The 24,454-nt window shown below is 39.7% G+C and overlaps 1 protein-coding gene and 1 long non-coding RNA gene across 2 annotated transcripts in view; one reads left to right on the top strand and one right to left on the bottom strand.

Moving 5' to 3' along the window:
• Nucleotides 1-945: 945 nt before the first annotated feature.
• The window catches only part of ATP8B1 (ATPase phospholipid transporting 8B1), a 43,031-nt gene continuing 19,522 nt past the window's right edge, over nucleotides 946-24,454 (bottom strand). The window contains exons 16-28 of the mRNA XM_042454675.1: nucleotides 24,125-24,313; nucleotides 22,979-23,091; nucleotides 21,242-21,406; nucleotides 20,355-20,466; nucleotides 20,075-20,150; nucleotides 16,240-16,372; nucleotides 12,881-13,169; nucleotides 11,514-11,737; nucleotides 9,144-9,227; nucleotides 5,638-5,883; nucleotides 3,515-3,653; nucleotides 2,741-2,871; nucleotides 946-1,846 (exon numbers count right to left, since the gene is read on the bottom strand). Coding sequence (XP_042310609.1) covers nucleotides 1,616-1,846; nucleotides 2,741-2,871; nucleotides 3,515-3,653; nucleotides 5,638-5,883; nucleotides 9,144-9,227; nucleotides 11,514-11,737; nucleotides 12,881-13,169; nucleotides 16,240-16,372; nucleotides 20,075-20,150; nucleotides 20,355-20,466; nucleotides 21,242-21,406; nucleotides 22,979-23,091; nucleotides 24,125-24,313 — 2,132 coding nt within the window. The 3' untranslated portion in view covers nucleotides 946-1,615. The remainder of the gene's footprint in view (nucleotides 1,847-2,740; nucleotides 2,872-3,514; nucleotides 3,654-5,637; nucleotides 5,884-9,143; nucleotides 9,228-11,513; nucleotides 11,738-12,880; nucleotides 13,170-16,239; nucleotides 16,373-20,074; nucleotides 20,151-20,354; nucleotides 20,467-21,241; nucleotides 21,407-22,978; nucleotides 23,092-24,124; nucleotides 24,314-24,454) is intronic.
• The window catches only part of LOC121923833, a 30,378-nt gene continuing 21,067 nt past the window's right edge, over nucleotides 15,144-24,454 (top strand). Inside the window, exon 1 of the long non-coding RNA XR_006102468.1 lies at nucleotides 15,144-15,200. This is a non-coding gene — a long non-coding RNA (uncharacterized LOC121923833). The remainder of the gene's footprint in view (nucleotides 15,201-24,454) is intronic.

Here is a 24,454-nt window from a genome sequence, read left to right as displayed (position 1 = left end):
TTGTTGTTATTCAGCCACCATTAATTACATTGGCGTTTTCCACCAAGAATAGCCCAGTTGAGATTATATGGCCAAGAAAGCTGTACATGTTAGCCCAAAACATAATGCAGAAATAATTCACTTTGAGATTGGTTTAAGTGCCCTGGTTCAATGCTAGGGAATTCTGGGAATTATTTTGGAGACATGCAGGATATTTAGCCTTCTCTGTCAGAGAGCTCTAGTGCCACAATAAACAGCAATTCCCAGTATTCTCTAGAACTGAGCCAAGGCAGTGCAAGTGGTCTCAAACTGGATTATTTCTGCAGTGTGTTTTGGACCATTTATACAGAACCTGTAGAACAAGTCAATTCCCTGTGTGGTTGGTGGACAATTTTTTGGGGGGGTGGGCGGATATTGGGCTATTTTAGGCTGAGGAAAGGCCTCTTTTTTCAATAAGAACTGATCAGGAGATCAATGTTGAGGTCAATTCCTGTTAAAAAATAAGGTCTCTTCTGGAGCTACAGTGACATAGGGGTGAAGAGGATGAGCAGAAAGGGGTGGCTAGAAGCCACTCCCAGCCTGATTGCCCCAGGGCCACAGCAAACACATGTTGCGGCCCCAAGGGTACCTCCTCGCACAGCCCCAAATAGGAGCAGAAAAAAATCTGTTTCTTTTGGGGCTGGATTTGCGCAGCCTTAGGTGACCCCGGGACATGTTTCAGGTGCTCCGGGGACATGTGTCATGTAAATGACACATCCCCAGAGCAGTGAAAAGCTGTCCCTGTCTGCCTGTCTGTTTCCAGCTTTAGTGAGACCAAAACATGCCAAAATTACCCCCATGCCTCTGATGTGCAGAAGGATATTGGAGTACATTATTTTCCTTTACAAAGTAAAATATTTGGGGCTGCACTTTCCCCAGCCCTATACCAGAAGATTAAGAGCTTTAAAAAATATTCACTTTTGCCGGACCATCATCATTCATGCTTCAGAATTATGTTCTGAGTGCTTACAAAGTAAAATCCCACAGCCAATTTAACATATAAAGAACAAACAAATTAATGAATCTTTGGTTACCTAAAAATTATCACTATATCTGAATAAATTAAAGGCACAAAGTGGCACCAGAATTATTTTGCTCCTCAGCCGTTTCATCTTTGGTGTCGAGGCATTAAATCAGAGCTTCAAAAATTGCTTTTTTGAACTACAACACCCAGAATTCCCTAGCCAACATGATCAGCGGGAGTCATACTTTCAAAAAGCAACTTTCTCAAGCTCTTAGTTGAACTTTATTTCATGACTGCAGTTTTTTTTTAAAAAAAAGGAATTGAAATCTTAAGTACTTTTTAAAAAACAAAGCCCTTAGAATGGCAGGGCTTTAAAGTTCGTGGATTATTTGTATCCTTCAGTTTCACACAGAGCATATATTTATACAAAGATCAGGATTTTTAAAATGTCACTCAGTTCTTCAGTTCGATAGTCCCAAACCAAGTTGCTTGGAAAAGAAAATCAGAGTGTCTTCATAATCTTGCATAACTGTCCCTGGTAAAAAGAATCCTGAGTCTTTCATTAAAAAACAAAAACAAAACTGTGCAATTGATTTTTAAAAAATCCTTCTTGCCATAGGACACAAGAAGTCATCAGCTGGCTTCTTCAGCGTGCCTGACTTCTGCCAAGTTGTTGCCAAGTACTGCAGTTAATGAAGCTCGCCTTTTTCGAATGATCCGCCCAGAAGCAATAAGATCAGCATAACCACGCTGATGTGAGAAGGCGTAAGCTGAACGACGCCCTGATATCCCACGACGGAAGACACTTGGCTTTCGCTTCCACTTTTCTTCTTCGGCTTTGTACTTCTTGCGATTCTTCTGAATCTTTAAAGGAGAAAGTTGTACAATAGGTTAAACTGAAGGAGTAAAAGAGGCATAGCACTTTGGATCTCCCAAATAATTAAAATTAAAGACATAAAGTTAAGATAACAACAATCAGTTAATCAGCAAGTGATATATGTTCCCTTGCTTGGCCATGAAATCTGCTGGGTGATCTTGAGCAAGTCACATGCTCTCAGCTTCACGAGAAGGCAATGGCAAACCTCGCCTGAGCAAATTTTGCCAAGAAAATCTCATGATAGGTTCACCTAAGAGTTGCCATGAGTTGGAAATGACTTGAAGACCCATAACAAATATAACACCACATCAGATCGCAATGATAAATAATTTCCCCCCAAACTGCTATCATGGATGTGGGCAAAAAGGGACATATATTCATATGTGGTGGTAGTGTCCATGTGTAAAAAAAAATTGGTTAGAAATTGGTTAGTGAAATAGAAAGACATGGAGAAACCTCCAATTTAATAAAGAGTTGTTTAACTTCAAATTTAAGAAAATCAGGACTGAATAAGATAGAGGAAACAGCAAACAAATAAGCAAAGTCGTATATCATGTTGTTAAACTAGTCAAATTGTTGCAGTGTGAGCTTTTAAGGGCAACAAACTACTTGAAGGAACTCATGGGGTTAGCAGCCTGTGAAACCCTGCAGTACAGTATTTGTGTACTGTATCTGTATACTAGAGGTGGAGAAGGGGGAGAAAGTGCAAGCCCAAAGCTCACCTAGGCTTATTTTCATCACAGTAAGCCACAGGTAATTGTAAGCCTTGAAACACAGCCAATAAGCCAGGTTTTCTGCCAACTTATTGTGTTTCAGAAACATATGTAAGACTAGCTACTGTCATGCAGCTCATTAGGTTCTGAGCCTCTCTTTCTACATACCTTATCACTTTCTGTAGGCCAAATAGTCATGGTCAAGAAACGGAGTGCTACCACAGGGAGCAAGCAAATTGCAACAGATAATATTATTGTCAACCAGATATAAGGCTGTCGGAGGGCATTTGGAGCAGTACCTGGAAGGATACAAAAAAAACCCTGTATGCAACTATACACAAAAGCCCACAGTATCATTCAGTTCACAAACATGCTTATAAGCCACAATGGCTATTATATGAAGGAGACAAAAATGTAGTGAAATTGTCTCCATACCCACTAGGTATCTCTCTCTCTCTCTCTCTCTTGGCCAAAAATATTTTCCAGGAAAAAATGGGGAGGATGTTAGGAAGCATTGGACCCTTCAAAAATAGCCTTGGGGAAGCTGTATATGACCCATGGGCTACACTTTCATCATCCTGCTATAGGTGTATTAGGCTGGCAGTAATGAAAACGTGCATTAGGAAGTATCCACTATCTTTTTATGTACATAATTCCTCACCAGCTCAGTAATGCTGTATCAAAAGCTTCAACCTACCCCTATCCACAGTGGTGACGGATTAGCTCATGGGTGTGCAAGGAAATGCCCTGCTGGGCTCTGGGACTGACCCTGCTGACACTAGGCTGGCCATTTCTGCAATCACCAAGTTAAGCACTTTCTGCTTCACAAGCTTTCGGTAGGATCCTGGCCAAATCTGGTTTCTTTTATGCTTGCTACTGTACATAATGTGACATTTTAAGGCACTAACACATTTGCAGTTAGAGAGAGTACGTTCTACTAACCTGTAAACTGAAAAATAGAAGGGAAAAGGACATGGATCCCAGAACTGTGTAGATCAAATGTAATACCAAAGTAAAGTGCAATGCTCCCAAATATTGAGAAAGCATTAACAAATGTCCAGTAAGCTGTATCCAGACCCATCTGCAAACAAAACAGACAACCAGTTAAAGACATAACAGATTTGGGTATTGGGGGGGGGGGGCACAAACTCTGGAAGCTACTGAAATTTGGTGACCTTTCAATTATAGCAGAAGGATTCTGATTTAACTGCTATGGATCCCTCTAAGAAGGAATCCTGGGCTTTGCAGTTTACAGAGGAGTGTGAAGAATTCTGAGACAGAAAGTTCTAGTACCTCACCAAACTACAAATCTCAGGATGCAGCCATAGCAGCTAAAATGGAATCATTGGGGCTTTCTATATTGCCCTTTGGGACGTCCGGAGAACGTCCCATTTTAAAAAAGGGGCGTCTCTTATAGACGCCCCTGGGCCTAGTACGGACTCTGTCCGTACAAGATGGCGCCGGCCCTTCTACATGGCCGGCGCCATCTTTGCGTATCGGACGCTGAGCGTCCGTACGCGTCACGTCGCTTGTGACGTAGCGAGTGCGCCCCTGGCGCCTCGCTACGTCGCAAACGCGACGGAAAAAGAAGCTCCATTTTGGAGCTTCTTTTTCAGTCCGCAGGGGAGCCGCGCCGTATGGAGGCTCCGGCTCCGCCACGGACTAACTGGCGGCGGCGGCAGACCGCCGCAAAGCGGCGGTCTGTACCCCGCCATTGTGCTGTATTTGTGTCATGTGAAAGGACCCACAGGAGAACAGAAAATGGGATGGATGCAGTTCTCTTCCAGATAAGGCTAAAAAAGAAGATTGGGCCAAAAGCTTACTACCTTTGTATATTTGTTATTTTTCACGCTGACTTTTGAGAAATCAAAGGAAACAAGGAGACATACCAGGTAGTCTTTTCTCTGCCCTCATGTCTGGTGCACTTCAATGCCCCTAGCTCCTCTCCTTTTTCTACATTCCAGTGTCTCCAAATAGATTCTCACGTTTCTTGCCTCATATCTTTCATGCTGGTTTACAAGCTAGTGAGCTGTTCTTGGACAAAAGGAAGTATGAAGCTAGAACTGCAAAAGGCCTAAACCCTTGGCACACGGGCACTTTACAAATGCTTCCTGTGTACTAGCTAGAGTAATTCTATAAAGATAACCCAAAACTAGTAATTTTTCTAAACTCTGCTCTCTCTTCTCTTCCAACTCACAGTCTTATTGATGGCATCATCATAATGCCCCACTCTAGAAGTATAGGACTTAGGATACGTTTTCCTAATTCCTCCTTTCCCTTTTGTGGAATCTGGCCACACAGCACTGGTATACAATGGCACAACTCCTGCACAGAGCTAGCAAACATCTGCTAGATATCTGTATATGTTCATGCTGCTTGAAAGCTTGGTTTGAAATACTGTATTTTCTGGAGTATAAGACTACTTTTTAACCCAGGAAAATCTTCTCAAAAGTCAGGGGTCGTCTTATATGTCAGGGGTCGTCTTATAGGGTGGGTGCTGAAACTTCCAAGCTGGACTGGAGAATCTGCAGTTGCCGCATATGGTGGGGGGAACTCAAAATGGCCACGGCCGCATCCCCTCTGTATGTGGCGAACATATGAAAGCAGCAAGGGCGGCGCTGTACAAGAACGGTAGAATAAAATCTTGGAGACAGGGAGGGCTGACCAATCCAAGCAGGCTTTGCATACAACAAGTTTTCCTCCTAAGTACCTGCATGTCATAAGCATTTGAATTAAAATTACCATATTGAAATCAAATCTGATTTTTAAAATTTTTAATTGATGTGCGTTGGAAGAGGGGTAGTCTTATACAGTGAATATATCCCAAACTCTATATTTTTAGAAAAGTTGGGGTTCGTTTTATACGCCCAGTCGTCTTATACGCCAGAAAATACGATAAAGTTTTGAGAGTGCATGTGGAAGGGAGAATTTGCCCCTCTCCTAGTTCTGCTGGAGAAATGACCAAGTTGTGCCCCACCCAGTGTTAGTGAATCTGGATGATCAAATTGCTCATTCCAAATATTTGATTTGTGAACTTCAGAGATCATAAAAATCAATCTACTTGCCTGAAAATTAACTGCAATTATGAGAGAAGAAGCTGCAGTGACAGCAAATGATTGGTAATCAGAGGGTGCTTCTCCGTCTTGCCCCATGGTTTGTAGATAAGCTCCGTATGGTATGAAGAAAATAATCAGGGATGTTACAACACCATGGAAGAGGCTGATGAAGAACTTCTTGTAATTAAAAAGCAAGTCTCTCTGACCCAATATGTATAAGGTAGGAAACCGTATGCTCAGCTTGTCACTCACATCCTTCAATGAAAGAAATATTAGATTATTATAATACAGTTTTCTCTTCATTTTAATCCTCCTAAGTACTCAACAACATTACACATCCCACAACAAATACTTATCTCTTTCTTTGATAAAATTACCAGCTTGGTAGATGAAGGGAATGCTGTGGATATAATATATCTTGATTTCAGTAAGGCCTTTGACAAAGTTCCCCATGATATTCTTGCAAATAAGCTTTTAAAATGTGGGCTTGACAAAGTAACTATTACATGGATTTGTAACTGGTTGACCGGCCGAACCCAAAGGGTGCTCAACAATGGCTCTTTTTCATCCTGGAGAGAAGTGACCAGTGGGGTCCTACAGGGCTCTGTCCTGGGCCCAGTGCTATTCAACATTTTATTAATGACTTGGAGGACAAAATTGGGGGCATACTTATCAAATTTGCAGATGAAACCATTTAGGAGGAATAGCTAATACCCCAGAGGACAGGATCAAGGTTCAAAATGACTTGAACAGATTAGAAAACTGGGCCAAAGCTAACAAAATGAAATTCAACACGGAGAAATGTAAGGTACTGCACTTAGGGCGAAAAAATGAAATGCACAGATATAGGATGGGGGTACACGTGGCTGAATGAAACTACGTGTGAAAGGGATGTTGGAATCCAAGTAGACCATAAGTTGAACATGAGTCAACAGTGCGATGCGGCAGCTAACAAGGCCAATGCGATTTTAGGCTGCATCAATAGAAGTATAGTGTCTAGATCAAGGGAAGTAATAGTGCCACTCTATTCTGCTTTGGTCAGGCCCCACCTGGAATACTGTGTCCAGTTCTGGGCACTACAATTAAAAAAGGACATTGAGAAACTGGAGTGTGTCCAAAGGAGGGCGACTAAAATGGTGAAAGGTCTGGAAACCATGCCCTATGAGGAACGACTTGGGAGCTGGGGATGTTTAGCCTGGAGAAAAGAAGGTTAAGAGGTGTTATGATAGCCCTATTTAAATATTTGATGTCATGTTGAGGAAGGAGCAAGCTTGTTTTCTGCTGCTCCAGAGACTAGAACACAGAACAATGGAGGGCAGGGAACCGTCCCATTAAAAAGATTGTATGTACAGCGCTGTGTAAATTTACAGTGCTTTATAAATAAAGGTTAATAATAATAATGCAAGCTCCAGGAAAAGAGATTCCAGCTCAACATTAGGAGGAACTTCCTGACAGTAAGGGCTGTTCAACAGTGGAACAAACTCCCTCGGAGTGTAGTGGACTCTCCTTCCTTAGAGGTCTTCAAACAGAGGCTGGATGGCCATCTGTCGGGGATGCTTTGATTGTGATTTCCTGCATGGCAGGGGGTTGGACTGGATGGCTCTTGTCTTATCTTCCAGCTACGATTCTATGATTCTATGAATGACAACCAGTTTGCAGATGGTAACGATTACAGTTAGAAGTTGCCAGATTTCAACTAGAGAAACAGGGAGCAAACCTTGTTCCAGGTATAATATATCTGCTTTGAACAGTGGAATATTACTCTCTGATTCCGTGTTATCCAGTAAAAGTCATGCTTTTATTTGTAGCCTTGCATACTTATACAATGGAATTAGAAAAGATTCAAACCCCTTTCATACTGCTCATTCATAGGTTTCTTCCTTGCCGAAATCTGTGCCAGTGCATGGACATCCAGGCCAAGGAAAGGGTGGCCAGGGGACAGGGCTACATCTGCATTCATCACAATAGCACAAAAAGCATGAAGGGGTCTCCAATACAGTATTGCTTAGAAGTACAGAAATACAATAAAAATGCCCAAAACATGTACATTAATTTTGTAGTTTCCATGTTGTGGGTAATCAACAAATACAACAGAAATGAAAATGGCAAAAGAAAAGGAACCATTAGTTTCCAAGCTGGATTAATTAAGAAAAAAATGCTGGGTATGTATTTTGCTCTTGGCTGAATTTTGCATACTTCTGAATTCATCTCTATACAGGAGTTTACAGTTTGACAGGTGCATTGACTGAGTTCTTACATATTTTCCTGGGAGGACTTTAATCTCAAGTTTGTTGCAAGGGGTTTCCTAGCCCAAAGGGAGAGAGGATTCGGGTCTAATGCAAGAAGTAGTGTTTGGAGAGCCAGTGTGGTGTAGTGGTTACAGTGTTGGAATATGACTCTGGAGGCAGGGTTTGAATTCCCACTCAGCCACCAAAAGCCACTGGGTGACCCTGGGCAAGTCACAGCCTCAGAGGAAGCAAAAACAAACTTCCTCTGAACAAATCTTGACAAAGAAACTCCATGATAGGTTCGCCTTAGGGTCTCCAGCAGTTGCAAATGATTTGAACGAACAAAACAAAAATGAAAGCCTTTATGAAATCTCTGTATAATGCAGTAGCAGACACAATTGGAACCTATGAAATTATGCAATAACTTGATTATTATTCATCTTAATCTTGTCAATCTTAAATAGTTTATAGTTTAATGATTACTTATTATCAAGCCTGTTAAAACAGCTAAATAGAGAGATAAATTCCCTATTTAAGTCTTTGTGAAAATTAACATCTGGAAAGCCGTATGATTTGATGTTATATAATGTAGCCTTACATGTAATGGAATACAATGAAGCTTAAATGCCCAAACACTGCTATGTCTACATTTCTCCCTAGGGGGAATGTGTATATACAGTATATTTATATCAAATGCTTATAATAAATAGGCTGAAATAATACTAAAGAGCCTGCTCATTGCCCATGTGAATATCATCAAATTTCAATACTTGAGGATATTTAAATTGAATGTTGGTGTAAGTCCACCTGTCTAGTTTAACCACCATCATGAGTTGGGCACTAAGGTGACCAGACGTTGATAAAAGTGAGCCTGGACACAATATAAAATTAGCTGACAAGTGGCAAGGACCCTCAATCCCTTGGTCTAAGAGATAGGGGTGGGAAACCATGCTTATTTCATTATAGTGACCCTACCATAGGGTTTTCTTGAAAAGATTTATTCAGAGGAGGTTTGCTTCCTCTGCCTTCTTCTAAGGTTGAGAGAGTGTAACTGGCTTGAAGTCATTCAGTGAGTTTCCATGTTTGAGCAGGGATCAGAATGCTGTTTGCCCAAAGTACTAGTCCAGTGCTCAGTCCACTGCACCAAACTGGCTCCCACCTCCTTATCCCAACCGTCATGTATGTTGGAACTCTCATTCAGATAAATAAATACCTTATTCTTCCTTTTTTAAAAATCCCGGTGCATACAGGGTATATTTTATTGCTTATATATTAGCTGGTACATACCTGGTCAAGCAACCCAACTAGAAGAACTGGAAGGCTTGAATATAGTACATTGTAGAGTGTGATAAACCAATCTTCATAAGCAGTCTGTAATTGTAAACAAACCAGTCATTTTTAAAAACATTTAAATGTGAAGAGACAGTTGTCCAACAATTAAATGAATAGCAAAAATTTGAAAAACCAGACAAAAGTAATAATACTTCTTTGGAAGCAGGTTGTATACATAAAATAATAAAGATAGGAATTTGGCAAGCAGAAGGAACAACTGCTGAGAACAGCATATAAAATTTTGCTGAATTCTCTCATGCATTTGTGGCCATTCTTTCACTGGTCCTAGGATCACTTTCGCCCATTATTTATACCAGGAATAGACAAATGGGGAAAGCTAGAGAGTGGCATTAGCTCTCCCCCACTGGAGACCTTGGACACCTGCACTCTCATACCACACCTGCTCTTGGAAAACATTTTTTGCCCCCAAATGCCTTCTAGAGGGCAGGGATGGCATTTTCACCATGTTTTGGGCTCTTTTGGCTAAGGAAGAGGCCTTTTAAAAAACAGGATGTGATTTACTTCAGGTTTTAAAAAAACTAAAAAAAAATGCTTTAAAAAGAAAGCCTTCCAGTTGACCCAGGAGGAGGGCAAGTTTGAAATATGGTGAAAATGCCTTCCAGGGACATTTGGGCACATTTTGGAGCAAAAAAGCCTATTCATTTACAGTGGTGCCCCGGGATACGAAATGATCGCGTTACGAAATTTCCGGGATACGAAAAAGTTAGATTGGAAAAAACTGTTCCGGGTTATGAAATATTTTTCGGGTTACGAAATTTATTTCGGCGCGAAATTCAAACGCAAAGCGCGGCTAGCGGCTTTCCAGCGCTAACGGAAAGCCTTTTCGGGTTGCGAAATTATCGGGTTACGAACGGAACGGCGGAACGAATTAATTTCGTAACCCGAGGTAGCACTGTATTTCATTTGTATGTTGCCATTCCCCCAGAGTAAGACCTAAGGCAGAGTAGGACCAGAGTAGGACCTCTGAGACAGCTTTACAATCAAGTTTTAAAAACAATTACATAAAATGGTATAAGATCATTTAAAAGACATTAGGAAAAAGTTAAAAATACAAATAAAACCTCCCAAAAAGAAGCTCTCCTGCTTACACATTAAATGCCTACTTAAACAAAAAGTTCTTTGCTTCCTGGCAAAAAGAAAGCAGGGAGGGGGCCACACAAGCCTCCTGTGGAAGGATGTTCAAGTCCTCACCAAGCAAGTCTGTGATAGTCATGGGACTGAATAAAAGTCCTCTGTAGATCTCAGAACTCTGGCAGATGTATGCGAAGATATAGGCAAAACAGACGGACAAAATAAAGAGCCGATTCGAAGTGGGCAAAAAGAAACCGGGATAGTCCGACTCAAGGTAGAAAATGTGTATCTTTGCTGCTGCATATAAATGGCCCAACACAAGTGTGGGGCTGCAGCAAAGCAAATAAATGAAAGTGCAACAACTCCAATGGATGTCATTACATCATACACCAACCAGACAGTCCAACAGGAGCTCATGGGGTGAAAGAGGCAGGTATGGGGCACCTCCATGATTGTGCTATCTCAGTGTATCACTTGCACATCACACATGTGAACGTGTGGCTGATAAAAGGGGTGGCCATGCAATGGGATGGCATCTGTGTAGATGTGGGAGGTACCTGGTTGCAGGTGGTGTGTTCGTGCGACGGTGTGCGTGTATGGTGGGCACACAACAAAAAATTACCCAGTGACGTGGCTTGACACCTTCGGCCCTTGCTTATTTGGCCTGCCTTGGGAGCAGGACATGTGGACAGTGGGGTTTTGACCCGCTTTTGGAAAAAGCAGGATTAAGCCATTTTTCCTGCCTGTCTGTTTTGCTCCACAGTCTTTAAGATAGTCTGGGCCTAAACTGTATAGGGCTTTATAGGCCATGGCCTCTGGGAGGGCCTTGGGCAGGGGCACAAAAACAGCCCATGGGCCACACTTTGCCCACCTCTAATGTATACTGTGATTGAGCTAGAGGAAGTAATGGGGAGCTCTGCACCTATTTATTATCAAAACTAGTTTACAAGAGAGTTAATAGTAAAAAAAAGCTAAGCTAATAAAAAAAATACAGAGCAAAAATAAGCAATAACACTAATTCAAAACATAAACTGAAGAAAATAACATGAAAGCAGACTAAAAACTGATTGCATCCTCTTCTCTCCTCTTGACATTCTAACAACTATTTCAAAATACCTTTACAGCACAATTCTGGAACATTTGTGTCAAAGAATAAAAACTCATAAATATTATTTAATAACTGATGCACTTTTCTCAATTTGAACTAATATCACGAGCCTTGTTTTTTCTCACCTTAGCTGAATAACCATTGAAGAAGGAATACCAGAAGTGAACTAAAGTAAAGGCAAAGTTTTTGTAGAAGAAATACCGAAGGAACTTGCACATCCTTATATATGACCATCGTCCATGAACAAGCAATAATCGTTGTAGGTATCTGAATTGGCCAAAAGAATAATCACTTGACATGACTGCTTGCATACCCTCTTGTCCACTTATTCCAACACCAATATGTGCAGCTAGAACAGAAAGGTACATAGTGGAGAATTACTTCCAGTAACTCTGTGGAACAAGTTATCACATTCACCCAAGAGCAACCAAGATTATAAATTACATAGCCTTCAGAATTTTTTGTAGATCAGTCACCTTTGTATTTACCCCTGCTGTATACAGAAGCTTGAAAAATGCATTTTGTACACGTGAAGAAATTTCATACATGCCTTCCTACTTTTCCAATATTAAAATTTGACTTTCATGAATTGTGCAGAATATAACGAAGTTTAGAAGCACCAGAAAGAAAAATATTGATCCAAAATACACAAACCGTGTAAACTTGCCAGAAAACAAAAAATGAAAAGAAAACAGAATAAAAGATTTACTAGTGCAAGAATAAGGGTATGAAACAGGATTGCCCCAAAACACTAGGGTACATTTTTCTGGAAGAAAGGTTAAAATGTAATGGAGGTTAAGCCTGTGGATAGTCAACCTTGTTTTTCTTTGACAGCTGTGCTCCAGTATAAGCCATATTTGATGTTTTCAATATATTTTGCAAAAAAGTGTTAAATTAATTTACATTAGTTTACTTATTCTCTTTTTTCTTTCATAGCTCATATAAGACGACATGAGAATGAAGGGTTTGGGGTTATTTTGGCACATAGTACAGGGCAGAAAGATCAAAGAGGACACAGAATTTGGAATGTGATTATGACAGTTACAGGAAAGAAAATGGTAAAGCACCTAAGTTATAAAAAGTGAAAAAGAACAGCACTTAGCATCATACTCCAACCAAACTACCTAAAATGATGCCTATTACAGCCCCACAGATTTATGCTGCTAATATATTTTTAAGCTTTGATACAGTTTTGACATTGACAATGGGACAGCATATTTTGACAGTGGGAGATAAGCTTTTGCCTGCAGAAGGACCCATGTCTAATCTCTGGCAATTCTAGCTACCCCCCCCCCCCTCATATTTAACAATACCCAGAAAGACCTTTGCCCAGGATCATAAAGCTGCATTAAAGCAGACAGTCCAGGGTGAAATCAAGCAATAATTTGATTCAGTATAATGCACTCCATAGGTTCCTTGCCAGCAGAAAATGTCAAAAATCACCACCAGTATGCAGTAACCTAACTAGAGTGGCTTTAAAAGGACAACTTACTTTTAATCATATTTACATCATTAGCGCCATCTCCAATGGCCAAAGTTATGGCTTTCTTGTATTTCTTCACAAGTTCAACCACCATGGCTTTTTGCTTGGGTGTAACACGGCAGCAGATCACAGCACTGCACTCGCAAGCTAAATCAACAAAATTCTTCTGCTGCTGTTCCTTATTCAGCTCTGCTCTTCTTTTACTCTCCATGTGTTTTTGTTTTTCTTCCATTGTTCTAGGAAACTTAAGTTTCAGGAGTTTCTTTTTTTTCTTTTTCTTTTCCAAAAGAATTTCATTCTGTAAGAAAAGTTCTTCTCTTTAAACTTTGAACATGTGTGACAAAAGTACATTACAGTCTACTCTTCTGTGTGCAAAGCAGAATATTAATAGGGCAAAAGTTGATAGTAAAATTGCTCACAGAATGCTGCTACTACACAATATATTAGGGAGGCAAATACTCTCTTTCATGCTCTTTCCTTAAGGAATGAAGAATTTTAAAAGTGTTCTCCCTGACTAATGTAAGTATTAAAGTTTATGCCCATTCTTAATGATTTTAAAAATATTTTGGGAGCTTCAATGGAAATTTTATTTATGCAAAAACAATGTACAAATTATATTTCCACAAAAGGCCAAAAAATAAAATAAATAAATCTTGCAGCAGCTGATCATTTTTGACAGGATGTCTCAATTGCCACAACACCTTTTCTCATCATTTGAGTATTCTTTACAAGCTATGTATGACATGTATGACATATATACATGGAGGGTGGTCCCACTGATTTTAATGGCAGCATAGTGGACATCTATGTGGCTAATGATGGAACTGGACTGAACTCAAGCCAAAAAGATGTTTAGCTGTTGATGTGCTCCGAGATGAAAGGAAAGTCTGAACTTGCACAACACATATTAAGGGAACGTGAAATGTGAATAGTATGACTCAGGGGAAGCTAGGCATAGTAAAACAAAAAACAAAAATATGGAATGTACACTACAATACTTGGGGTGAGTGAGCTAAAGTGAAAGGGAGTGTGAAATTTTGAGTCAGATAACTACACAATGTTCTACTAAGGAAATGAAAATCTAAGAAGAAATGAGGTAGCATTAATAGTGAAGAGTTGCAGCAAAAGCAGTCAAAGGATATAGTCTGACCAAATCATGTCAGTGAGACCTCAGGAAAAACCCATCAGTATAACCATAATCCAAGTTTAAACTCCAACTATAGAAGCAGTAGAAGAAGAAATGGAAAGATTTTGTGCTGGGATCTATCTAAGAGGAAACTGATCACACACCAAAACAGCACTTCTTGTTAATCATAGGCAACTGGAATGCAAAAATAGCAAACGGAGCATCATCCAAGACTGTTGGAGAACAAGGACATCACCTAATGTCCAATATAGAAATCAAATAGACTACATATCTGGAAGTCTGTCAGAAATCTAAGATCTTCAGGAGAGGTCCTGTTGCGTGTCCCAACACCTTGTGAAGTTAGGTTGATGTCCATCAATATGTAACAAGGCTTTCTTTATAGCAGCAATTCAACTGGAATTCCCTACTCAAGAAAGTTAGGCTAGACCCAGCCCTTTTAAGCTTCGGACAGACAGCCAAAACAGTTCTGTTCTGCATAGTATTCAGTGTTTGAAACTGTTGTTTTAACTATTTTAAAACTGGAGTCTAGGATTATTTTGAGATTGCTTTAGGAGTTTTAAAAGAGTATTTTAATGTGTTTTTAAATTGTTTCTATCTTCGGTTTTTATTTCTTCATCACTTGAGGAGCTCTTGTGGGCTGGGATGTGATATTGAAATAATTTAAATAAATAATAATATATGGATTAACACCACCTATTCTTTCCCACAAGATACTTCTGTTCAGAATTTTTAGGTATCTATAAACATTGAGGTAGATCAGTTCTAAGTATTCGTATTGACATTTCTGAGCTTTCTACAACTTCTTTCACCATTGTTTAATAGTGTGCAATCATTAACAATCTTATCAAATATAACATCTTTCTAAACAGCAGTCTGTATAAAAGGCATATATAGTGGGGTCCAAAAAAGAGGATCTGATTCTGTAAGCCTGCTGATAAGCTTAAGCAAATGGCTAAGTATCTCAGAGTGGTGTGCAAATCAGCAAGTTGAATGAAACAAAGAACAAGCTATTCTACTTCCATGACTCCAAAGGAGAGTCCTTGTAAAAGGTACAAATATTTGTTCCATTAAAAACACATATAAACCATGAGCTGATGATTAACCTGCAATACTGTGTTTTTGTTCAAGAAAGAGAGAGAGAGAGAGAGAGAACAGAACCATACTATCTGCATAAGAATTTGGGTAGGTTCATGGGAGCTACCTCTGAAAACTGTGGAAAGAGTTCTTCATACAGAGTATTGGTCAGTTCAGTGGTTTGTTTCTGAGCCTAATTCAAGGTGCTGATTATAACTTGTAAAGTGCTACACAGCTTGTAGACCAGACTATGAGCCTGCCCAGGTATTAAGATGCTTGGGAGAGATTCTTCTTCTCTCTCTTTTGCCACCATCAGAAGCACAGAGACGGAAACATAAGAGAGGGGCTTCTTGGTGGTTCTGGAACTTCCTTCCAATGGCTCCATCTCTGTTGTCCTTCCACCAGGAGGCAGATACATTTTCCAGACAAGGTGGGCTATCTGAACTGATTTTCTACACTTGATGTTAGCCAAAAGGCAGAGAAGCGATTTTCTGATGAAGTTTTAATCTGTTGAAAGCTCTTATTTTCCCTCTATAGACATGCTTTGGTTGGTGCTTTTATTGAGTGTATTTCTAACTGATGATTTTTTAAAAAAATATTTTACCCACAACTTTGTTTCTTATATCTCTGAATGTGGAGTTTTTGGAGTATTATTTTTATTTCTATTTCTATTTGTTTTTATTTTCTAAGTCCCTTTGAGCCCCTGTTTGGGGGGAAAGACAAGATATATACAAATCAGCATCAGCATCATTATCATCATCAGTATCATCTTGTTAGCTGCCTTAGGCAATGTTTTAGTGCAAAGTCAGCACATAGTTCTAATAAACAAATCACATGTGTGACCTAGGAGAACTATGTGCTGATCTATTTTAATTGTTGTGTCCTTAGACAACATTAGACATTAGGGATCTGGTGGCTTAAGCGGTTAAGACTGTTGATTGCAAATTGGCAAGTTGGCAGGTCGAGGCCCGGTTTAATGGATGAAAATGGGAGAAGGATGAGAAATGGCTGAGGAGTTCAGTAAGAATAGTCAGGGAATTGCTGCTGCCACCTCCTTACACACACGTCTGCCATCTGAGGCAGGTGTCTCACTCTGCCTAACAATGCTATCACTTCAAAGTAGCAAGTGTGACTATTCTGTACTTACCAACCACGAACCAGTGATAATGAGGGCACGGTTCCCACCTGGTGGGAAAAAACGTTCATTATCCCTTTCAGATGAATTCATATTCAGTCCAATTCTGTTCTTCTGGTTTTCCATCCTTGTTTGCAAAAGAGCACTGGGGAGGATGGGACAAACAAAAGATCTATCACATAAAATGTAGTTATTAAATTGGAAAGGTTAAAAAAGATCTAGGCCTACTAGTAGATCCCCTTGTTGATTTAAATCAGATCAACAAGGATATCTGAGATTCAGTCATTTAACAACAGGAACAAGAAAATGACTTTTCCCCATCTTAAATTTTATAGCTGAAGTGGGCATTTTTTGTGCAAGGGTTTTGACTTCTGTTCAGTTCTGTTACAGCGTGCCCGTGTTTTATGTGGGCGTGCCATACGTGGCTTTCAGCATACGCTGAAAGATGCACCGGAAGAGCCTGTTGCATGCCCTGGAAGAACTAATGGGGTGCGTGCCTGTGGCGTGCGCTCATTGCTACACTGCAGGCGCAAGCCCCATTACTTCCAACGGGGCTCCAGCACGCATGGAATTCCCCTTACGCGGAAGGAACTGGAACAGATCCCTGCATAAGGGGAGATCGCAATGTACTCAAAAACAAAACAAACCCCCAAAAGCTTGATCTCAGAATTCTTTAATTCTACAGGTTGTGTCTCCCTTATCTGTAATTCCAAAATCCAAAATACTCCAAAATCCAAAACTGTCCAGATGGATGGCTGAATAGTGGCATCTTTGCTTTCTGATCAATCACAACCTTTGTTTCATGCATAAAATTAATAAAACTATTGTGTATAAAATTACTTTTAGACAATGTATATAAGATGCATATCAAACATTAATTTCATATTCAGACTTGGGTCCCATCACTAAGATATCTCATTATGAATATGCAAATATTCTAAAATCCAAAAACCTCAAAGCCAAGTCACTTCTGGTCCCAAGCATTTCAGATAAGGGAGATTCTACCTATATGAGTTTATGCCTTTGCCCACCCACTGAAAAGATGACATCAGACAATGAAATGGTGTTGTTTTTTTTTTAAATAGACAGCTATTGAAATAGCAGAGTACCAGCCAAGAAACAAAGTATAAGGAAATGTGAATAGCCAAAGAGAGCAAGGACATTTGGTGGCAACCTAAGATGAATCGGGGCTCATACCTGGTGCAGAATTTGGTTATACCAGCAGGCATCCTCAGTTTGATACTGCATACTCATGCTATGCTTCTCTCCACCGGTTGGCACTTAGTAGACCCCTGATGGAACAAGGGATTCTCCCATGCCAGTTGGCACTTAGAGCTAAGTAGAATTACATCCCTTTACCCCCAAATAGACAGGAAAAGAATATTTAAAAATGCAGACAAAATATGGGTTTTCCAAGTTTCAGAAAAAACTTGAGGAGAATCCTTGACAAGAGTATCTTCACAGTATTCTGCATGAAAACTATGTGAGGCTTTTTGTGCAGAAAATGGCATTTTCTATGTAAATAGTAAGTTCCTTGTCAAGTCTTCCTTCAACATAGTGTCATTTTCTGCACAAAATTATGGCTTCCTCCTCACACAGAATAGATTGCAGACTGCAAATAGTCCTTGAAAAGCATGTGGTTCTTAAGAACCTCTCACAATGACGGGGAAAATGGTAAAATTATTTGTTGTGCCCTATGAGAATGAAATTTACAAAGATTTGTATTCCTACCCCTAGGTGCCTTAGGAGGCTTACCTCAGCAACGCCTCACCCCACCCACCAGCCACCAGAAGTGGTTATTATAAGTCAATTATCTGTTAAAGATGTTTAAGAAAACAATTAACCACTAGGATTTAGAAAGTAGACCAGTTGCCATTAAAGACACACAACAAGAAATCTGAAAGCATATCTCTTATTGGTCTTAGAGGCACTAAACAGAGTTTGCATTCTTCTAGAACCTCTAACATGTTTCTACTGGCTACAGGATTTGCTAAGCTTCTTAGTATTTATGGTGCAATCCCATTGGCTTCATCATGAAAGAATGTCTGTTCCAAACAAGAAATTCCACCTGAAATTGCATACCTGCAACAGGTATGGGCCTGAGAAACCATTGCTTCTCTTCTGAAAAGTAGCCAGGCACAGAGTGATTTGAACCAGAGAAGCGGCAGCTGGGAAGGAAACTCCCAGGCTGAGGAACTTCCTCCCACTGGAAACTAAATTGGCTCCATCTCTAGAGTCACTGTGGAGGCGCGAGAGGTGGGACCACACCGGTTGACACCCAGATGGGGTTGACACCTGATTGGCCACCCTTATTTCTTCAGGGCAGGAGGGGTGCACACACTCTGCTCTGTTCAGGGTTTCCTCTCTGGGGAGAAAGCCCAGAACAGAGGAGGAGGGTCAGACTGCTGCCATCACTCCCCAGCTGCCTTCCAAATCTCTGCTTCACTTGGAAGGCATGGGATTGGGAGCCTGCCTCTGAGTCCCTGCTGGACTGGGAAGCCATGGGAGGGAGGCTGTCCTGAAGTAAAAGTTTGTGGAAATAGTAAGGAAGTACTAAAAAGATGCCTCTCAAGAAGGTAAAACCCACTTTGGAAGGAACAGAAGGGATTACTAATGAGATGAAAGCCAGTGTGGACCCCTCCATAGCTGAGACATAGCAGTGTGGAGATATGGAAAATTAAGGAAAGGATTTAATTAGCCAGAAGTGAAAATGAAAAAGCCTTAAGAGAAAAGGAAAATGAGAGGTTTTAAAGACAAGCAGAGCTTGAAAATGAAGGGAGGAAAAAATAACTTGATTTTACATTTCAGATTATCTTGGATTTTGGAATATTTGCATTTACATAATGAGCTATCTTGGAGAAGTTATCTTCAAGTTATCTTGGAATCTAAACATAAAATTCATTTGGTGTATATAAACCTTATACACATAGACTGAAGGTAATTTTATAAACAGCATTTTAAAATAATTCTGTGTATGAAACAAAATTTGTGTACTCTGAGCCACCATGAAAAATGTTTTGGATTTTGGAGCATTTGGGATTTTGGAATTCTGGATGTGAGACTCAACCCATGCGACCACCATCACTGCTGTTATTGTTATTATTTTTGGCTTTTCTCCCAGAACCAGTACCCAAAGCAGTAGTAGAAAGTATTGTTTCTTTCATTTGTTCACTTTCTCCTATGTTTACATTCCATCTTTTCTTCAAAAATTTCAAAATGGTGTGCATGATGTCTACCCTCTTCAGTCTCCCCAGCAATACTGTGAGCTAGATAAGGCTTGGAGAAAACAATTGACCCAGGTTCAACTGACCCAACTGACCCAATGGGTATGACAACTAAGGCTCAATTCAAATATGGGTCTCTCAGTCTTAAGCTCTCTTTCCAGTCATTATGGCAGGTATGAAGAACATGTGAACCTTCGTTGTTACACTGCAGTTCCCATTAAGCCCCATTACAGGCTGGCTATCGCCCATGCCACAGTTTTAATAGTTTTTTTGTGGGTTTTTCAGGCTATGTGGCCATGTTCTAGAAGAGTTTCTTCCTGATGTTTCGCCAGCATCTGTGGCTGGCGAAATGTCAGGAAGAAACTCTTCTAGAACATGGCCACATAGCCCAAAAACCCACAGAAACCTATGGATGCCGGCCAAGAAAGCCTTTGACTTCCCAGTTTTAACTTGCACTCCATTCTAAAATATAACCCACCTGATTCCTTTGAATTATTTTCAATACAATATAAAAAGAAAATATTTCATCAGAAAGAATAGTAACAGGATGCATAAGAAAAGCAGCAAAACTACTGTTTCATGCACTAGAATTCTTTGCATGCAGAAACATCTTTTCTTTTTACCTGATATCTTCTCCATAGCATATAGTAGTTTCATCTGTCAAAAGTTCACAAGAAAACCCAATGTTTTCTGCAGTTTCTGCAAGCAGAAGATAATAATTTGTCAGTTTGCTTCCTCCTTTCCCTGCCAATCCCTCTCTCTCACACACATACACACAGTAATACACATAGTGCAAATACCATGCTTAGAGAACAATCAAGTGTAAAAAAGAAGAAAAAAACACTTCACAATCATATACATGGACTCTTGAGAACACAAGAACTAGTTATTTATACACTTTACCTTTTTTGTCACCAGTCAACACCCAGATCTTAATATCTGCCTTTGACAGTTTGGATATTGTTTCTGGAACTCCGTCTTGTAGCTTGTCTTCAATTGCTGTGGCACCTAAGAGCTGTAGATATTAAAAGAATAGGTATATCAAATGTGATCACATGACTGATACACATATTTGCTTATACTATCTATCTGGCCTACTAAGATACTAAAGCTGGCCTATCAGGAACTCTTGACAGAAAAACATAACACCCAAGATGGAGGTGATACATGGTATTACTGAGGTATTATGGATTATATTGATATCTTGACTTTCATCCAAGGAAATCAAGGCCATGTGCATGCTCTGTTTTCCATTTTCTTCTGACAATAAGGTTGAGAGAGAAGTGAATAACCTAGTCAGCTTTATGCCTGAGTTGGGTTTGAACTTTGGTTGTCCCAACTCTAGACTTATACTCCAACCAAGCTGGCTCTGTGCTTCAGGGTTTGTTTTTTTTCCGTTTGTATACTCACTGAAGTGATAACTTAAGCCTTAAAACGTTACAATGGCCATTTTTGCTAATAGGTGGAAGAGATGTCATTCACACTGCAGTCCCTAGATAGCTGGGGAGCCCATGGAACTGCTGATCCATCACAGGTTCTCTAAATAGAGATGTATTTTGGACTACATGAATACCATTTGTACTACAAAAACGTTGCACAGGTATCTATTCTCAGTGTGCACTGGTAGTATAATAAAGCGACCAATAGGAAGTGTGTAAGAATGATGAAAAAGAAGCTATAGGAGAACTCATGTGCATTTAGGAAAAAAATAATTTTAGTCACCCCATACAGGAAATACTGCAAAGTCAAACTCTGAAGGTCTCACAAGCCTGGCTTCCCATTAGACTTACAATTAGATTTTGCTCAATTTCTTCATATACTTTGTCTAGAGCTTCGTCCCGGTTTCTTGAAGCAACACTAGCAATCATGAATTTTTTATTCCATTCTTCATACTCCTCATTGCTGATATCCTTGTAGCAAAGGCATAATGTTCTAAGGGTTTCATTTGCGAAGACCTATTCAAGGAAAGGGAAAAGAATATCTCAGAATCATATTTAAATATAATTCGAGAAAATAGTTTCTTAATTAATCACACTGAAAGGAATAGTTTGTCCTGTGAGAATATGATTACTGGATCCATTTTAGAATAAGAAAAAGAAAAATTGAAGTCAATTCTACAACTGTACAAATACCTCCTTAATTCAGACTTGTGACAAAAAATAGTCAAGAAAAACAAGACAAAAGCAAGAACTTTTCAAACAATACAATTCTGCACATGTATACTCAAAGGTAAGCCCTACAAGGCTTACTTGTCCCCAATGAGGATTCCTTTCAGTAAAATGTGTATGGTACAATGAACTATCAGTCTCAAATGAAAGCTGCACTGACTTTGGATAGTCAGCAGTTCAACGCCAGTTTTAACTAGATATCCAACAAAAGTTCTGGAAATTCTGAAATTTGTCAATGAAACCAATTACATACAAAGGCGTTAAGACTCTCCATCACCAGAGATCCTCAGACAGATGTTAGATAGCCATCTATTTGGGTTACTCTAGTTCTGGATTAGAGCCAGTGTGGCAAAGTGGTTTTAGAGTTGGCCGGTGACTCTGAAGCCCAGGGTTTGATTCCTAGCTCAGCTATGATGATCTTGGGCAAGTCACATGTTCAGCCTCAGGAGAAAGCAATGGCAAACCTCTGAACAAATCTTGCCGAGAAAACCCCATGATAGGGATGCCTTAGGATCGGCATAAATTGGAAGTGACTTGAACACATACAACATCCCTGGATTAATGCATCAAGCAGGCTGGCTTACCTGACCTACAAAGTCCCTTTCATCTCTATGATTCCATGAGCACAAGCAATCAACTGAGTTGTAATTCACAAAGACACTGTTTCTAAGTCTGGGATATTATACTCTGATAATTTATAGGCATGGATTTATTTGATTTATATACTGTAAACTGCTTAATGTGCATTAAGAACTTGAGAGATAAGAAGCGTAAATTATTTTTCTTATGAATTGTCGTTGTGTGCCTTCTAGTCCATTTCAAATTAAGGCAACCCTTAGGTGAACCTATCATGGGATTTTCTTGGCAAGATTTTTTCAGAGGGGGATGTGTCATTATCTTCCATTGAGGCTGAGAAAGGGGATTTCAACCCTAGTTTCCAAGAGTCCTAGTCCAACACTCAAAATCACTACATTATGCTGGTTCTCTTTTATTATGTATGTCCCACTTTTAAGATTAAGGGTTTTCCCAAAGTGGTTTTCCATCTCCCCATGAATAGAACATTTTTTAAAAATATATTCATTATAATATTTAACACAGAATAGCAATCAGGAAAAGAGGGTTAAATATCACACACACGACTCTACAACAGACTTATTCATCCCTCCAGAAGCAGTGGACCACAGCTTCCATTATCCTTCACTACAATTTCACTCTGTCTGGAGGTGATGGTTTTTTGTTTTTTGTTGGGGGGGGGGGTTGTATAGCACACATAGAGGACACTGAGCTTCTCTAATGAGCTTCTCTCACTTCCATACTGGCAAACAATGCATAACATCTCCAACCCAAAAACCTACTTACATCCAGTGCTGTTTCTGTAGCTTGCTTTTGGGGATTATTTGGATGCAGTCGTTCATAAATCACTGTATCTGCCCCTTTACAATATAGCTTGATTGCTCCATTTGGTTCTCTCGCTATAAAAAGAAGACACAAGTCAGCAATGTAAAAAAAAGATACTTTAAAATGCACCCACCTTCATTTTTATGAAACACTTCTATACTGTCCTTTAAAACAACATATGGCATAATGAGAAAAATTTTTAAAAAACCAAACAAGTTTCTCTTTCTCTCACACAAATACTCTTGCTCCAGGAAAATAGTAACCAAGCAATAATGATTTTTTTAATGAGAGGAACTGTGCTTTTAGACTGAATGAAAGCCTTTACTATTAGATCTGCAGGATCCATTTCAGGTTCCTCAGAATGGAGAGAAATGTACTCAACTGAGTGTTCAATATGCTTCACAAAAACGCATCAATAGGGTCACAAGCAGGGCATTAGTGTTAATGCAACCTGATAGACTGATGTGCTGTTACCAGCAAAAACTAGTGGCTCCCATGTCAGTCTGAATGGTGAAATCTACTTCAGGTCTCAGTCCAAACTTTATAGGGGCTAATCAAAGTACTGAAACTATTTGAGCAATAGAGATCAGCACCATGGGAAGTTCATCGCTCCACAGATATGGAAAACACCAATTTCCACTGTATCTTACACTGGAACAATTTAAAACTGTTTCTCTTAATTGTGTGCCTTCATGTCATAGAATCATAGAATCACAGAATCGTAGAGTTGGAAGAGACCACAAGGGCCATCCAGTCCAACCCTGCCATGCAGAAACTCTTTGACTATCATGGGATTTTCTTGTCAAGATTTGTCAGGGGAAGTTTGTGCCTTTACTTCTATCTGAGGATGAGAAGGTGTGACTTGCCTAAGGTCATCCAGCAGGTTTCAGTGGCTGAGTAGGGATTCAAATCTTGGTCTCCAGAGTCCTAGTCCAACATTCAAGCCACTACACCACGCTGGCTGTCATGTCTCTTAGTATGCATCTTTAATATTTTGTTAAGACCAAGGGTGTTTGTTGAATAAAATAACACATTTGAAGTACTTCCATCTTCTTTTGTTCTTGAAATAAACACTTTTAAACAAACAAAAGCAACTGTTTGACTTACTGATAACTGACATCCGTTTTCTGTCACTGTTGAAGTCCAGAATAGCAAGAACATCATACGTTCTTACAGTTCCCATTTCACTTATTGTAATAGTATTTTGTGTCCGTGAAAGAAAAACAAAACCAAAATTTCTGGCAGCAGTTACCAATGCCCCTTCATCAGGTGAGGCAGCTTGATAGGTGAGCTCACCTGGATTTTTAAGAACAAAAATGCAAAGTATAATCATCCAGAGCAGACTAGAGTTTATAGGATGAGGACTTATGATACTGGGAGTAGAATGATACTTTGAACAAAAAAAGAGACAAAGGAACTTCTTGGTTATATACTTAA

The sequence above is a fragment of the Sceloporus undulatus genome, chromosome 2 (genome assembly GCF_019175285.1).
Source record: "Sceloporus undulatus isolate JIND9_A2432 ecotype Alabama chromosome 2, SceUnd_v1.1, whole genome shotgun sequence".
Lineage (NCBI taxonomy): Eukaryota > Metazoa > Chordata > Lepidosauria > Squamata > Phrynosomatidae > Sceloporus > Sceloporus undulatus.
This window is presented reverse-complemented; position numbering and strand designations above follow the sequence as displayed.